Source organism: Mugil cephalus, chromosome 8, assembly GCF_022458985.1.
Source record: "Mugil cephalus isolate CIBA_MC_2020 chromosome 8, CIBA_Mcephalus_1.1, whole genome shotgun sequence".
NCBI lineage: Eukaryota > Metazoa > Chordata > Actinopteri > Mugiliformes > Mugilidae > Mugil > Mugil cephalus.
The window spans coordinates 27,232,348-27,249,215 of NC_061777.1; the positions used below are offsets into that span (position 1 = coordinate 27,232,348).

Below are 16,868 nucleotides of genomic sequence, written 5' to 3' on the forward strand. Positions count from 1 at the left end.
TATAGATCTAATTATGATCAGGAAATGGAGCACTGCTCCCATTCTGGCAGCATCATCGGAAACTATGGCACATTTACCTCATATAAACACTAGAAAAAATATCCATGGCCATGGTGAAGTCTGACTTATCAAAAAGATTATGATGACAGTGGATGAAATTTGTTTGTACTGCGGAGACTGTTATAGTAAGAACAACAAAACCAAGGTTGGGCTTACTTCAGAAGCACAATATATCAGCTGAAAATGACAAAAACAAAACAACAAATAATGTTAAAATGATGTTTGCTGCCATTAAATGGGGTGTTTACTGTGTTCATGAGACAATGTTCATCAGGACCAGGGACGGCTAGTATAAATGAGCTAACAGGGCTAAGCCCTCCCAAGCTAACACAAAAAAGAGGATAAATTTATTTTTTATATCACTTACAACAGATTGTTTTAGTTTTGGTGAAACCAAGGGTAGCAACAGCACCAAAAAGTCAAAAGAAAAACACAGAGTATCTCTAAATGGGCTGATTTATTACAGCTCCAGCGCATACAGTCCGCTTTCATTCATTTAATTCTTGTAACTGATAATTTCGGCAAAATTCAGTCAGCCCTCAGGCTGTTGGCCATTGGTCCTTGTGCCAGAGTGGGAGGAGGGAGAAGAAGTTCAGCCGTGGCAGTTTTAGCATGAACAAGGTGGATTACTTGCTTTCTAATCCATTTTCCTCAATGTCACTGGAGGAAAAGTTGGACGTTCAGATACTAGGATCACATCAGCCAAGCGATGTTCAAATAACTCAAAGGGACAAATGACAAAAACGTTTTTCGAGTTTTGTGTTTCTTATGTGTTTATAAAGGACTGGCTAATAGCGCATTCAGCCAAGAGTTCACATTTCTGTTTTCCGTGCTTGCTTTTTGGAGAAGATACGGTACAGACCCAAAAAGGAATTGCAAACAGCATGTATTTTAGGTGATGTTTCTTTTGTTGCTGTGTTAACTATTTAATCTGTATTAGGCATTTGTTAGCCCACCCACCAAATTTCAACACCAGCCACCACTAATCCAGACAGCTCTGTCTCTTGATATTCACAACCTCATAAGTGGAAATGTATAGTGGGAAGCTGGACAGATAAATTACTAATAACTTGAGGTGATAATCAAAATAAGTTCTAACAGAAGGTATGTCTTGCTTGAAGGCCTCATTGGCAGATTTTGTTGACACATACACATATCCAAAATCTTCACATTATATAACTTTCAGAAGGTCAAATTGCTCTAATGACAATGGTGTTATCAGAGCAGTATTTTTTCAGAATTGTCAAATAGTGACAAACACAAAGAATAATTACTGTATATACAAAATCAATAAAGACAAAAATTAAGTCTGAAGGAGAGCTTTGAGCCAATCCTCAGCATAAATGGGCTACAATAACGAAAATGTAATTGACCCCCATATATATATATGTGTGTGTATATATATAGATAGATAGATAGTTTGGGGGTCACCTTAACCTTCCACATCTGTTCCAGTTGCTCCTTCAACCCTCATGTTCTTTCTTTCTGATGTTGGCATCAGCTGGTATCACCACCTCTATCACCACCACCACTATGTCTGGTTGGTTAGCCAGGACCTGTTTATCAGTCTGGAAGCCTAAGTTCCACAGAACCTTGGCCCCATTGTTCTGAACCACCCTCTGTGGTCCACTGGGAATTGGGTGCTTCTATTCCATACTAGGTACAGATGTTCTTGTACACAATCCCTGCTACTTGGTTGTGCCTCTCCATGTACGTTGATCCGACTAGCATCTTATAGCACACAGTAGCAGGGGCTGGACTGTCTCAGGGACATCTTTGCATAGCCTGCACCTTGGGTCTGATCTACTCCGGTAGATGCTGGCCTCTATGGCTCTTGTACTCAGGGCCTGTTCTTGTGCTGTCATGATTAGTGCCTCTGTGCCATCTGTCAGTCCAGCGTTTTCCAGTCATTGGTAGGTTTTCTTGATATCAGCTACTTCTTCTTTTTGACGGTGGTACATGTCATGCAGGGGTTTGTCCCTCCAGGTTGTCTGCTCCTCTTCCTCTGCACTCTCATCAGGTTTCTGCTGTCTGAAACATTCTCTTAGCAGTTCGTAATTTGGGGACATTTTCTTGACATACTCTTGGATTTTCAATGTTTCATCCTGGACCGTGGCCTTGATGCTCACTAGTCCTCTGCCTCTCTGCCTTGATATCAGTGGCTCAGGAGTTCTCCTTTTGCCGGCTTAAGATCACACACACACACACACACACACACACACACACACACACACACACACACATAGAGAGAGAGGTAGATAGATAGAGAAAGAGAGAGACGCACAGAAAAACCTATGCTCTAATTACTGCATCCACTCACCATGCATCCCTGTTATTGTGATAAACTGAACACTATATCACCATCAGACCATGTAATATTATAGGATGACAATAAATCACTTCACAAGATTGATCGTCAGAGGTAGCAATCATTTCAACCCGCTTATTCATTAAAAAGCACACTCACCAGTAATATCTCATTAGAGATTAACACAGATCAGATCTTTTAATTTGCCATCCCGCCCACACAATCGCTGAAAAAAGCCTGTGATCTTTGCCTATTGTGTATTGACAACTGTGTATATACTGCATGCCTGTAACTTTACCCTGCAGTAAGAAAATAATGTCAACTTCATTTTCTACAATGCTGTTTCATTTGGGATATAAAAACTGCTTTGAATTAATCCTGTCTCCTGTGTGTGCGCGTGTGTGTGTTCCATCCCATGTTTGTGGGTACTTATTGTGCGCATGCATTTGTAGCTGTCTTGTGTATGTTTTTGAGAGTCACATTATTATCTGGTTTATATGTATCACCTTCTGATGTCATGTTGAGACCACACATGGATATGTTGCAAAGCTTAAGGAAATGAGCAACCATTTAGTATCTGTTCCATCTCAACACCACAAACAACACCTTTCTGATAGAAGGCAAAGAAAATGACTTCTTTGCCTTGAGGCTACAATGGCTTGTGCATCCCCAAATTCATCAGACCCATTTAGTTTTTCACCAGCAATACTGAAATGTCCATTCATTTGTCCATTCAAGCAATATCCAAAAGTGTTACGACAGCATCAGTACAATGGATATGTTTCTTTCACCAAAAGCTACACCACTTTCCCAAACAACCACTGCCCAACTGTATCTTTACCAAAATTGGGTAAGTTAGGCCTGTAGAAATTCGGGATTTTTCTAGTTTGACATGTCTGTACTACATTTTTATCAGACTGTGTGTCTGGTAACACATCATTTTGATCTCACGAGGGGCCATGTTTCAATAGATACAAAGAGAAAATACCTCTGCATGCAACTGGATAGTCCTTCGACCAATCTGAACCAGTTTGCTGTAAACATACTAAACTCCACAGAACTTGTGTCCATTACCACATAAAGTCCACTCAAATGATTAGATTAGCCTAGTAGCTGCAGACTAAGAATAAGAAACTTGATTTTGTCTACCCCGTCTGAAATGAAGGACCCATAGTTGAACAAAAATACCATGAGTTTTGAATGAAAAACTGGATAGTCACAGCCCAATAACTGAAGACTGTACATTTTCAAAAAAAAATAAATAAAAAGCTATGACACACTAATCAACAAAGATAGCAAGTTTCAATTAATATGTATGAAATTTCTTAACTGCCTTAAATATGAAAAGCTAAGTTGTGCCATCACATTTATTTCCTTTTGTTACATTTGGATGATTAGTTGCTGCCAATACTGTCCATAAGTCAAAGCTAGACGTCACTAACTCTTAGCTAAGTGGTGCTAATAGAGCCAGGGCCCCGCAATCATAGTTTCATGCAATGGGAAGTCATTCATTAGTACTGGTCTCAACCAATAGATAAAGAAGGGAGAAGGAGGAAAAATGGATGGCTGAAGAGAAGCTACAAAAAGGGAAGGAAACAAAGAAAGAAGGAAGGCATACAAAGAAAGGAGATGACAAACCGACTTGTATTTATACTCTTTTTACACATTATCTGGTCAAATCACCTTCCATTCACCCATGACTAACACAATTTCCAGCTGACTTTCTCTGACACTAACACATTCACACACATACTGTGTATAATGTAATCTATAACTGATGACATACAAGCTGACATAAGAACAAGGATTCTCTCTTTGGGCAATGCAAATGACTCCAATACATAAATAGATATGACAAATCATATAGAGAAGGATACACAAAAACGCACTTGCACAACCACATAAGAGGTGGTATTTGGTATTTGCTGAAAAACTCTAAGACATTTTTTAAAAAAAATATAATATTATTGATATATAACAGTAATAGTTACTGAACACTGTGCATGGTGAAAGCTATCACTGAGGTGCCTGAGGTACAACTTTCTACTGAATGCAGTTCTTTGACCATGTCAACAGACTGCACTGGCAGCTGAATCCACAGAAGCACAAGGTAACTACAGAATATGACTACCAGACTGTAGTTCAGCATCACTCTGATGAATTACTCCAGTGTGGTGTTGGGCTATGTTAAGAGGTGCCTGTCAGTCAAAATAGCAGCTCGGTAGTTTCCCTTGACTGAATAAACTGGTTAGGTTGCCAGCTAACATTAATAACATCCATCCAAAGTTAGACTGATAAAGCAAAGGCTCAATTTAAGAACTACATGTGAACCTAGCATAATTATGTCATAATATACTATTTTTGAATACACATGATATATAAGCACATTTTTTCTTATGTTTATCTATAATTTGAGACGCATTTCTGTAATTAAAATGCAAAACCCATGACAAAGATAAATTAAAAAATACATATGTCATTTTCCAATGGAGACAAGAAAGCCAACTGCAGATTGCAAGTCATTGTCTTACAAGTGTGGATAACATTTAACACACCATTTAGCATTATGTATTCTGAGACAGTATAAACCCTCCCTAAATGCTTCCATAAATGCTGTCTGATTAGATTAGATTAGATTAAATTAAAATTACTTTATAATAATAATAAATAATAAATGGTTTGACTATGGTTGTTGGAATTTGCTTTGAGCATAGTCATAATTTCTATACCAGAATTGTTTCCTTCCCATACCTGTGACTAACACAGTGCTGTTTTGTGCTATTTTTTATTAAGTGAATGACTTTTTCTCTGCCACCCTGCTAACCTCTGTTATTATCATTTTTATTTTTTATTTTTAATTGAGGCAATTGTCCACTGTCGGATTTTAGATGCACAGCGATTATATTTAATCAGTTTTTGTCATTTTTTTTGTACCAGCATACAACCTCAGATTCATCAGAACAGTGCACTAGAGTCAAGTACTAATTGACTGCTGCATTTGCAATAAAATAAAAACCAGAGTGTATTCATTTTGTTGTCACTGATTTGCGCTTGATAACACAAAGCCAACACTCACACACATGAAAAACGAACATCCAGGACTGAGCAACTTAGCAAATAAATGGCAAATTTAACATGACAGCGCTTTCCAAAGTCGCTTTTCAGCCCAGCCTGTCTGTGTCTCTGTTTGTGCACTACACACGTATATAGAGGACAAAGGGACACTTATCGCCTTCAATCTTGGTCTGTCAATTTGAAACTCCTTTATACACACACATCTCTAAAGTTGTAGGGTTACGGTTGCAGTTCAAAGGTCAAACCAACAGTCAACAAGCCAGTCCCAATCAAGACATGGTTTTCTATTAGATTGTCAATGTAATTGCATTGTCTACATGGTCAACAGTTTCTCATTTTGGTTTCAAGGATGGCTCATTGGAAACTATTTTAAAATGTGTTATGACATGGCTTGAGAGCTGCAACATAAGATTGAAACCAGACATCAGAGCTTACATCCATCAGTTAGATTAAAATGCAAACATGTTAGGGGTAAGATGTGGTGAGGTTCTACAGCAAGAAAGTGGTGACTTCTTTCGGGCCTTACCAACCAGGCATTTTACCTACACCTTCTGACGTGACTTCTTAAACCAAGTTTGAGCACCAGCCATGTGCTGCTGCTACCAGTTTAGGTTCAGAGGGGCATAACAAAATGAAAACTTTCACAATTTACTCTTTGGCAATCTCTAAGAACAGTATCTGTATGTGAATATGCAGAATTGGCAGATAAGGGACCAGATTTAGGTACTGGAAGTTTTTTTTTTTTTTTTAAGCTTCAATTTGTAGTATATGTTACATTGACTTTAAACATTTGAACTATTTTTGGTTGCAGGTAAACACAAAAGAGGCGGAGTGTCCTACAAAACCCTGTCTGCAAACAGGCCAGCACGGCGTGTTCGTCAAGCTAAACAAGCTACTGTGGTGGTTTTAACTTGAGTGTAAATTGTTCAGTGGTTGAGTTGCTAGGTTCATAAACAATGACAAGCACGTGGAAAATGGCCTGGATATCCATTATCTGTTATCTGGATATTTGCTGGCTCCAGATAGATAGTCTATGACTTCCCAGACTAAATCTTTGTAAATTCAAACCCCACTACTGTGGATGATAGAGATACTAATACAATTTTTACCTTACATTTACTTTACTTTATACATACATATCGGGAATGTCGCTAAACAAATAACCAAGATCCATTATTAACTAATATTGCAATAGCAGTTTTCATTGCACTGAAGCAGAAAAATACGGTTTTGGCTATTTTATTATACACTCACAAATACTAAGTACAAAATGAAAAATTGAACCACCTGCTGGATGACAGAGGAAGCTGTTGAAAGGAATAGATAACTCAACTGAAGTCCTACCTCTCTGCTGTGGAGGAAGCCTTCCTCTGACACATCACCGCCAACGAACTGCTTCCCGGTGCCATTTCCTGTTTGATCTCCCATGCGACAAGGTTGCTGGGTTTCACAGCCAGGAAGTTGATGCCTGACTGGAACCACACCCTACAGAGAAGAAGACAGAAAGAAACAAAGAAAGACAGAAGTGAAAGTGAGGTTAATCTAAAGTTCACACAAGCTCATTATAAACAAAAGAGAAAAGAAAACTGAGATGTTGCAGAGTGACAGTTAAAGGGTGAATTTGGTTAAAATTGAATGTGCTTTGCTTGGATTTTCCCTGCCCCAATTTTCCCACTGATTTCTTTTAATCTCTGATACGTGCCATACTCTCTCTCTGTACAGAATGTCTTTTAAAATGGATTCACACAGCACGGTGCCACCTCCCACGGCATGTTTTGGTGAGAGAAGACAAAGGAGTGGCAGGAGAAGTTCTTCTAAAAGTTAACAGTTTTATCATAATAATTGCTAGAAGGATTACATGTATGCTGAGCCGGAGATTATATTTAATATGAAAATGGCTCTTTAAGAACATAGTTTCATTTCTGTTTACGTACCCTGCCTCTCGCCTCAAAGACAGCTGGGATAGACTCCAGCCCCCCACGACCCCCCAGAGGACAAGTGGTCACAGAAAATGAATGAATGAATGTTTCCGTTTACATTCTCTACTCCCTCTTCTGGCTTTTTACCTTTTTAAATATTTACCCGCATCTTCAGTCCATCTTCACTATATTATTTTCTCACACTCTCCTTTGTTTCTATCTGGGTTTTCCATTCATTTGGATGATTTCTTCCACATATCTATGCTTCCCTTCCCTTCCAGATGTCATTCTTGTTTCTATTGTTACTCATCATTCCCTTGTTACTTTTTCTCCTTTATTTTCCACCCAGGTTTCTTCTTTCATCTTTCAGTCTCTCCTTACTTTTTCCTCTCCACCTCCTAAAGCTCCTGTTCAGTCTTTCATCCATCCCTCTGTGATTTCTTAGCTGTCTTCCCTATATACCTTGCTTCATCTCTCCCTCTATCCCTCCTCAAGCCTTCAATCTCATGTCATCCTATAGTTAATCGCTTTATATTCTTTCTCTCTCACTTTCCCTCTCTCTCTAATCCGCCCCGGTGTGTTTTGTTCTATTTATCACCTTGACGAGACCCTCCCTCAGTTTATTAACACACACACAAGCTTGTTTACGGCTTTTCTTATTAACACGCATATAATGTTTTTTGAATGCTAACACAGACATACTCTCTCAAACAAACTTTTTCCTCTCCACAACAGGGGAAAGAAAAAAATGCCAATGCCTCTTTGTCTCCTTTCTCATTATTTCTTATATTTGACTTGCTTCATGTCTTGCCAAAACCTGCCTGTGCAAATATGTCATATGTTTGTGTGTATGTATAGTATATATGCACCTGTATGTGCCTTAATGACGGGTATTTTTGGTGTTTGATCCTCTTGTGAAACCTGGAAATGTATTGTTTTCTGAAGTGAGTGAGTGAAAGTTCCCTGGCTGGTCATTTGTGTGTTGTTTATGTGTTTACAATTAGGAGAAAATGAGGGAAAAGGAAGTGTGAGACACAAAAGGGGGTTGTTTTGCAAAACAACTGTATAGAGTTTTTTTTCTTTTTGTCTGGTGCATATGTTTTCAAGTATAATGGTGGGTGTGTGCATTTATGTCTTTGAGGTCATATGACATATTATAACAGACGTCATTCAAAAATGTGTCTTTTATAATTCAACAGTTTCTTTTTCTGTGTCTCCATCCCTCTTCCATATCAGTATCTAATCCTTTCCCTCTCCCATTCACTATTTCTACGGGAAGCTCTATGTCCGGAAATTCAGGTCACAACAGTTCCAATACGGTGGCAACAAGGGTGTGCAGAAATAAAAGGATGAATAAGAAGGGTGGAAAATGGGGGACATAATGTGAATGACAGTCTGACAGGAATGGAACATGGGGGAAGAGAAATCTATACTTGAACAACTGCTGAGAAAAATTCATTGCTTAGATTTTTCGATGACAAGTTGTGGCCCAGGCATATCATACATAAAATATTCTGGCAAAATAAATGAATAAATAAAACCTCTCCAGCACTCTTCCAGTAGAAGAAAACCCTGATGTGAGAACACATACAACATTTTTTTGTAATGTCATGCAATGTTATAACGTCACATCAGATGATGCACTTTCTCGAGCGCTGTGCCATAAAATTTGAAATGCGCACTATTCATACACATTCACGAAGCACAGCCAAACTATGACACTTGTAAAAATACCCCAAACCTCCACTATTATAGACAGTAGACGGCTAATGCTGAACATTTTGAAACTGATTGCCAAGAATTACTGCGGATAATTGATCTGACAACCAAACGCTACAACAATTACGTCAAAACAGCCAGAACTGCATGTTTTGCCTTCAAATGGGGAATTTAAATCTGTTCAGTTAAGTATAGATCAGGGTCGACTTGGCCAAAACATGATTCGCTGAAGACTCAATCATACTTCTTGCAACTTCTTGCTTCTTGTAGTTTCATTTGACTCAGCATTTCCCTTCATTTACAATGAAATTACGTTTACAGTATTTTTTACCAAAACAGTCTTCATTTTGTAAACTGCAAATGCCAAAATACACAAACAGTACTTCAGTAGCCATTTGTGTGTAAATCTGAGTTGTTCTGAGGGGAAGCTGAATGTTTGTTTTTGTACACTGAGGCTGTTACAAGCTGTTTTGGAGCAAACTCATCAAACAAAAGGCAAAACTCACGTCTAAGAGCTGAGTTGTAAGTGTGATAATTAGTCCTCAGCATCATTTTATTGGAAATTAACTTGCTCGTCACACTTTCTGAAACTTCCTACTGCCTCACACACAATAGCAACAACCTGAGATCCCTGTAAATTCTTTCACCATGTACTCCAAAGGTCATAAAGTCCTGACTCACTCAACATTTAGTACTGACTTTAACAATGAATGGTGTACTGCTTTATAGCTTTGTCAGTTTACCCCTGAAGATGTGTGCGATTTTGAATGATGTATGTCCAAAACCACAAATACACACAATAACAGTCACGTATCCAAGAAAACACATTGCCACTTTAGTCCCGTGGTGCATCTGTCAGGTCTGTGGTGTATGTGTGCGTGTGTGTGCATGTCTGTCACCAAAAAGGATGATGGACAGGGGAGCATCCCTAAGCTGCTTCTGGCTGATATGTAAACAGCAACTGAGTCTGACAAGTGCCTGAGTGTCATTCTTTCTCTGCATGTCTGTTTTTAAGTAATGCAGGACGACAAGCAAAACTTCTCCTTGTTCTCTTTCACTTATCCCCCCTCCTTCTGTATTTATCAATTTGCACCTGGACGATGTATCCGTTAACACAATCTACCTGATACCCTAGCAGCCCCACCAGCTCATACTCACACGTATCTGCTTCCCTTTCACTCTTCCAGAGTTTCAAAAATTCTACTTTATTTACACCATGCAACATGAACCTTAAATCTCCCCTATTCCCAGGGTGACGCTCATACATTATACTCATTCACAGCTAGCCCATTCCTGTTGGTCAGTGAGTAGCTCACAGAGCCTTACAATTGATTTTCTTTCTTTATTTTCTGGAGCAATGCCTTGTTTTATTCACACCTCAACATTAGTTTCACAATTGGAATAAATAAAGGGAGTATGGGCAGTGGGGCGTCATGCCAAAACCCTACACAAGTTTCTCTTTAAATCACTGTAGTCATTTTAAAATGCACAATGTGTTTGTGTCTTTTTCCTTTGTGGTGTACTTCATAGATGTTCCTGGGGGTCTCTTTACCTCACTTATGCAGACTGTAGTGGTGCTGTATTTTCACTGTTTCTTCAAGAGATATTTTGAAAATTCAGGTTTTGCTCCATCTGTAGCTGCTGGTTGTTTATCAAAAGAGGCACTGCATAAATGATTGTGGAATAGGCCTCATAATATCAGAACAATCACATTTCACTATTCCTCTAGTACATCGTTTAGAAAACTGCCTATTATTTACCTTACCCTCTAATAATTGGGAAGACGTATTTAACCCACATTTTATTAACAAACAAATGACACTTAAGCTGACACAGGTAATGTTGAATGTGAAGAAGGAAAGAGATGGATGTGAATGATGTGATGTACGTAGACATATTTCTCAGCTTTTCTACTAAATTCTACTGAGTCAGGAAACCGAACAATATGCATAGAGAGAGGGTAACAAATTATATACGTTTTCCACATCATCTTATCTGTAAACAACACTCCTGCAGTTTATTGGAGGAGCTGCTCTAAACTTGTTAACTAACTATTTACATAATAAACAACAATATATGCAAAATATATGTGTTTTGCTGGTAATACATCTGAATGTTTGAAGATTGAATTTGGGGTCCCACAAAGTTCAGTTTTTATTTTGTACATCGACATGTGTAGTTTCTAAATTGTTGTGGTTTGCTTTGTTTGTAGATGACATAAATGTCTTCTGTTTGGGAGAGTTTTCAACTTCTCAAATTTGTTGAATGCAATAATTGAATTAACACTCAGTTGGTGTTTTCATACAAACTACATAAAATAAAAAAATGTGCAACTACTGAGAAATATAAAAAAACCTCAAATTAAGCATGATTATCTGAGAATTGTCACTTACTGATGTAGGACAACCAACAGTGCAATATGAGGAAATAAAATCCCCCACTTCCTATGTCTCACGCAATTGAAGTCAGCGTCACTGACGACTGTGCCTTAAACTGTATGTCATGTGTGAATGTTTCAAATTCACAATTGCTTGTTGGGTCCATGCCATATCTCATCCAAAAAGCAAGCACGGAAAACAGAACTGTGAATTCTATCAATCCTTTCTTTCAAACCAAGAAACACAAAACTTACGATTTTGTGGTTTAAGTTATTATTTTTAAGTTTTTGGGAATCACAAAGGATGAAAATTTGACATAGAAATTACATGGTAAAAAAAGCTATCAAAGAATATTTTTGTTCTCAACAAAGGCAAGCATGTTTTAGACTGCAAAACATTAGCTGAGTTTGGAGCCAAATATTCTGATTACAATTGGTTTAGAAGCCCAAACCGAATGAAAATGCTCCACCTCAATCTGAATAGACGGGCCCATACTGAATGAAATTTCATCCAGTGTCACAGGGGTAGAATATTCCTTTTCCGAACCGACTGAAAGTCATGTAAACGGTGAATAGGAATGAATTCAGGCTTCGTTCTGTCTGTGCACATTTCCTCAACTGGTCTGCTCTGAAAGAACTAGACATCATCACAAGCTTAGATGGCAGAAAAAATAGACATATTGAACTGTTTAAAAAGATCCATCAAAAATTAGACCAAAGTGTGGAACAAATTCAGAATCGCTGGAAAGCCTTGAAGACTGGCTGCTATAAGACTAACACAATAACAAAGGTGGATATGACCCCACAAACTTTCCGAATGAAGCTGTTGATTTAAGAATAAAAGTGTAAAAACAATAGCAAGAGATTAGTCACGGGAAAATTTTACAGGGTTTAGATTATCCAGACCCACACTCCATTTCAGTAGGTGGCAGTAATGCACCTGAAAATTATTTGACAACCATCATTCAAAAGAAGAAGAAGACAGGGACATTTTCATCGATCTGCTCATGTCATATGTCTCTAAAACGACTGTTACAATTAAAGACAGTGGTGCATGTAAACATTAAATCTGAATAGATCACATGTAAACAGCTGACCTAAAACCTTCAATCAGAATGATTTCAATTGGAATGAGAAAAAAGTCTCCATGTAAACCCAGCTAATGACAATGTTGTACTTACTCTTACACTGACATTTCCTTATTTGAGTTACTGTGCAGAAGTGTGGGGTAACACATGTACGAGCAATATAATGCCTTTGTTCTTATTGTAGAAAAGAGCAATCTGAATAATCCAAAAAGTTAAATTTAGAGAACATACCAGACAGATAGGTATTCTGGTTCTTGGTGTAAAAATCTGGAATTCACAACTACAGGATTTACAAGGTTGTGCAGCTATATCATATCATATATTAATATGCACTTAGACCTTAAACTGGATGTTAATGATTAATTGTTTTGAGCGTGTACATTTGTGCCTGTATGGGTTATTTTTTTTATTTGTTTGTGTGTTTCTGTTGTTGTTATAATCAAGTGAAAATCAACTGTATGTGATGTGGACCATCTTTTCTTTTTTAATTGCTCATGTATGGGACAGACGAATATAAGAAACATTTTGTTCTTGCCGCTCCTTTCCAATCATGGAGGTGTTGATTTGAAAATGTAGTGTGCATTTATGTACGCATTTTGTTGTCCACTTTTATCTAAGGAACACATTAATAAATAATAATAAGAAGAAGAAATTGTAGGTAACTGTGCATCGCTCAGGAAATGTGGTCTACATTTGTATATGCTTCTGGTTAATATATACACACATATATGCTTATAATCATGTTTGCCGCAACATATTATCTCTAACCACCACAGCCTTACAAGCACAATCAGAATGGACAGAAGGTCATGCAGACCTATGGGTCACACATAGGACTCTGTGTGCAAGTAAATCACAGTGATAAGTATAGACAATGTATTTCCTTGAAAAGCAAGTAATGACAGAAGGTCACATTTACACTCAACCGAGAGGAGGATGAAGGGAGAGGCAGGTGACTAGGGTAGAGAGGGGGAAGATAGAAAAAGGACAGAGATGCCACTGACTCCTAATTCAAGCCAGTCTTCAGGCTTCAGGTGCAGTTACATGAGGAGTGTAGCTGTTGAACCTTTGTTGCAAACATGACTGTGTTCATCTGTGAATCCAGCGGCGCTGAAAGGTCAATGGGCTGAGCATTTATGCTTCCCTCATTAGTTCCCTTAGTGTACCGTCAGTTCACCTTTCATTATAAGCTTTCCAGTAGAGCCTACTTGGTTCTTGACAGTTTTTGACCTCAGCCTGTAATCAGTACCTCGTCTCTGTCTGACCACTCAAACAACCTGTCTGTTTGTGTCTTGTCTATGTGTCTATTTTTCTGAACTTTTTCAGAACTGAATCAAAGTTTTAGTTTGCACCTTGGTCATTCTCAGTGACTTATGTTCAGGTTCTTCTTAAGTTTACCCAGGGAACTGTAGTGTCTATACAAATGTCTCTAAACCCTGCTTAAATGTATTCATTTAGATCCTGTGTTGGTCCGGTTTTTCACTATCTGTTACGGGATATGCTAATTCTCTAAAGTCATTAGCGCTTCCAACTGAGGAAAACTGCGAAAGTTTGAGAAACATTACTAACACTTTAATTATGGTGTTACCACAGTATATAATAATGCTAATAATGTAATAATGTTAATGCAAGTAGACATTTCTTAGTTCTTAGTCGTTCATTTCTTTGCAGAATAGACCTACCAAGTTCTTTTTCAAGTAAATAATTAATCCAAGGCATGATCCTGGCATTGCAAGCGCCTGGCTTATTGGCTTTACACATTACTTTCCATTATCTGAATCAGCCTTAAAGACAATACAACGTTTGTTCTATTCTACATTTACAATGCTTTGATCTTCAAGTACTGTGTTCTAGTAATGTTGAAGGAATTTAAGCTTATTCTGCAGTTTCTCTCGTTGCCATGCCGCTCTGGATGTATGTATCAGCTAAATGCCTAAAATGTAAATGTCACCCCAAAAGGCATTCTTTTCAAAACAATAGCAGCAGACCTGCAGCCATATGTTGTGTGTCAGAAAATGCTGCCTCACGTACAGCAGCAGATGTCTCTGAGAGACAAAAATGAAAGAAGACATTTTGTCTGTCTGAAGGTGTTGTTGGAACAGATGTGGTGCAGACGAAGGACATGTTGAGACGACACTGCAAGGTGGTGTAGAAATCCATATTAATATGTTTTTCCTATGTTCAAAGTGACCCAAATTGTTGAACAATTATTTTATGTAAGTAATGTGGTACAGTACACAGAAGGGTTGTAAACTAGTGGTTAGAGAGGCAGCTTTGGGACGATGAGGTTACTGGTTCAATCATTTTGACCTGCATTATCATCTATCCTGAGTGATCAGATCTCAAGTGATCCTTAAGTAAAGTATTAGTAGATAAATAAATAATGTGGGTGTGATTTTAATGAGTGGGAAAGACTTCACAGACTGTTTCACTATATAAATAATTTCCCCACATACAACAAGCATCTCCTGATGTTCAGTTTTTCAGGTTAAATGCAGGGTGCACATTTCTTTTGTGGGCATATGGTGTATACATGGCAAACAAAACCAAACCAATTTGATTAAATAGTAGTAATAATGATTTGTATAATTGTTTTTAGCCACTAAAAACACAACGTGTCCCTTACCAGCTTTCACAACTTTCACACAGAATTCTGCTGAGGTAGAAGCCAATACACAGCAGTAATTCTTTCAGCAAAATATATTTTGAATGAGTGTTAAAACTCTATTTAACTCTATACAACTCTATATTATGGAATTATTGTAAGAAAATGGGATTTCACATGGAAGATATTTATGTTTTTAATAAAGGTTTGTGGACATGTTACTGCCGTCATTCACAATTCACGACTTAAAGAAACAGCATTTGCAATGAAAACTAAAATGGCACCAAGTCAAGAAACAACAGATGTTGAGCTAATTTCAGCAACCTGCATATCCTTCAACACAGGAGAAGCAGCCTTCATTTTGTGTGAGTGGCATTTCAACTGTCAACTGTGAAATCATTCAAATCCATTTTTTTTTTCAGCTTTTTGAGAGGCAGAGGCAAACCAATCTGCCTGAAAAGACAGGGTTACTTTGTTACATGCGACCAACTGTCAACATTTTTTTTTATGTTCAGGTGGTACCAGTTACCAGCTTTGAACAAGTTAGTGCCTTCTACATTTTTCCCATCATGGCTGTGGAGGTAAATTAAATTGTACATTTATTTGATTTGATTGCAGCTTAGCAGTCATAGTTTACTGCTTCACTAACACACTGAATGTATGTGGTTTTGATGGACAGACTGGGGTTCAATGGTTTTTCAATTTTAGAATGAACAGGTGGGATTGTGTTTCTGAAACATGGTGAGACAGATGGGAAGCAGGAAGTTTGGAAGTTTATTATAAACATTTGAACATTTGAAAGGCAGATGTAAAAGAGTCCCGTTATATTGGTTGCAGATCAAATGTGTCTTTCTAGAGGAACATCTGTTCCTCAAAATGGTTTACTTCTGCTTTGGAGTTCCTTCTCCTCTGAAAGTCTTAAATTTATTTGTTGTTTGTGCATACTCTCTCTTTGTTCTGCTTCATCCCATCTTATTTTCCATCGATCTGCTTGTTATTACATTGACTTACTTTTTTTGCCGTTTTTAAAGCTGTCTGTCACTTTCCTGTTTTTCTCTGTGTACATTATTCTCAACAACCCCTAACTAAACATGACATCATGTTAAAAAACTATCTTCTGAGCAGCCTCTGTGAGTGGCAGCAACACTAACCATTACTGATGAACGGTTTCATTTTATTACGTTTGTTAAGACAAAACACAGCTTTATTGTGCATTTTACAGTGCAAGAACGGTTGGTAGTCATGTCTGTCATAGTGGAATAATGGTTCAATGATATTCAGTAATTAAATATACAGTCAGTGCTGTTTCCTATTAAATATTACAGGCCTAAACAAATCCAAACTTTAACCAGCGAGATAACAGTAAACATAAAACTGCATGGCAAAAAAGAATAGAAAAGAAAAAACTCCCTAAGCTCAAATGCACCAAACTCCCAATACTTACTGCTTTGTCTTAGTGAGAGACAGAATGAGTGTGTGTCTGTGGAGAGACATAGACTGAGCAGCTGGTTTTGAGTTATAGAAGTTTACTGCAAAATGACCATTGTGTAATAATGATAAAAGCTGCTGGAAAACCTGAAAAGGACATGTGTGTAAGTGTCTAGTATTACTTGCTTTCCTACTCAATGTATGTGTTGTATGATTACACAATACATGCCTTTGTGCACATACGTTGGTTTCTGCCAATGTTTTAAATATGCATGAGTGTGAAAAACGC

General features: G+C 37.8%; 1 protein-coding gene across 1 annotated transcript in view; it reads right to left on the reverse strand.

Annotated features, from left to right (window-relative positions):
- Positions 1-16,868, reverse strand: part of si:dkey-215k6.1 (transmembrane protein 132D) — a 248,486-nt gene that overhangs the window by 112,496 nt on the left and 119,122 nt on the right. Inside the window, exon 4 of the mRNA XM_047592574.1 lies at positions 6,788-6,928. Within this exon, the coding sequence (XP_047448530.1) occupies positions 6,788-6,928 (141 nt within the window). The remainder of the gene's footprint in view (positions 1-6,787; positions 6,929-16,868) is intronic.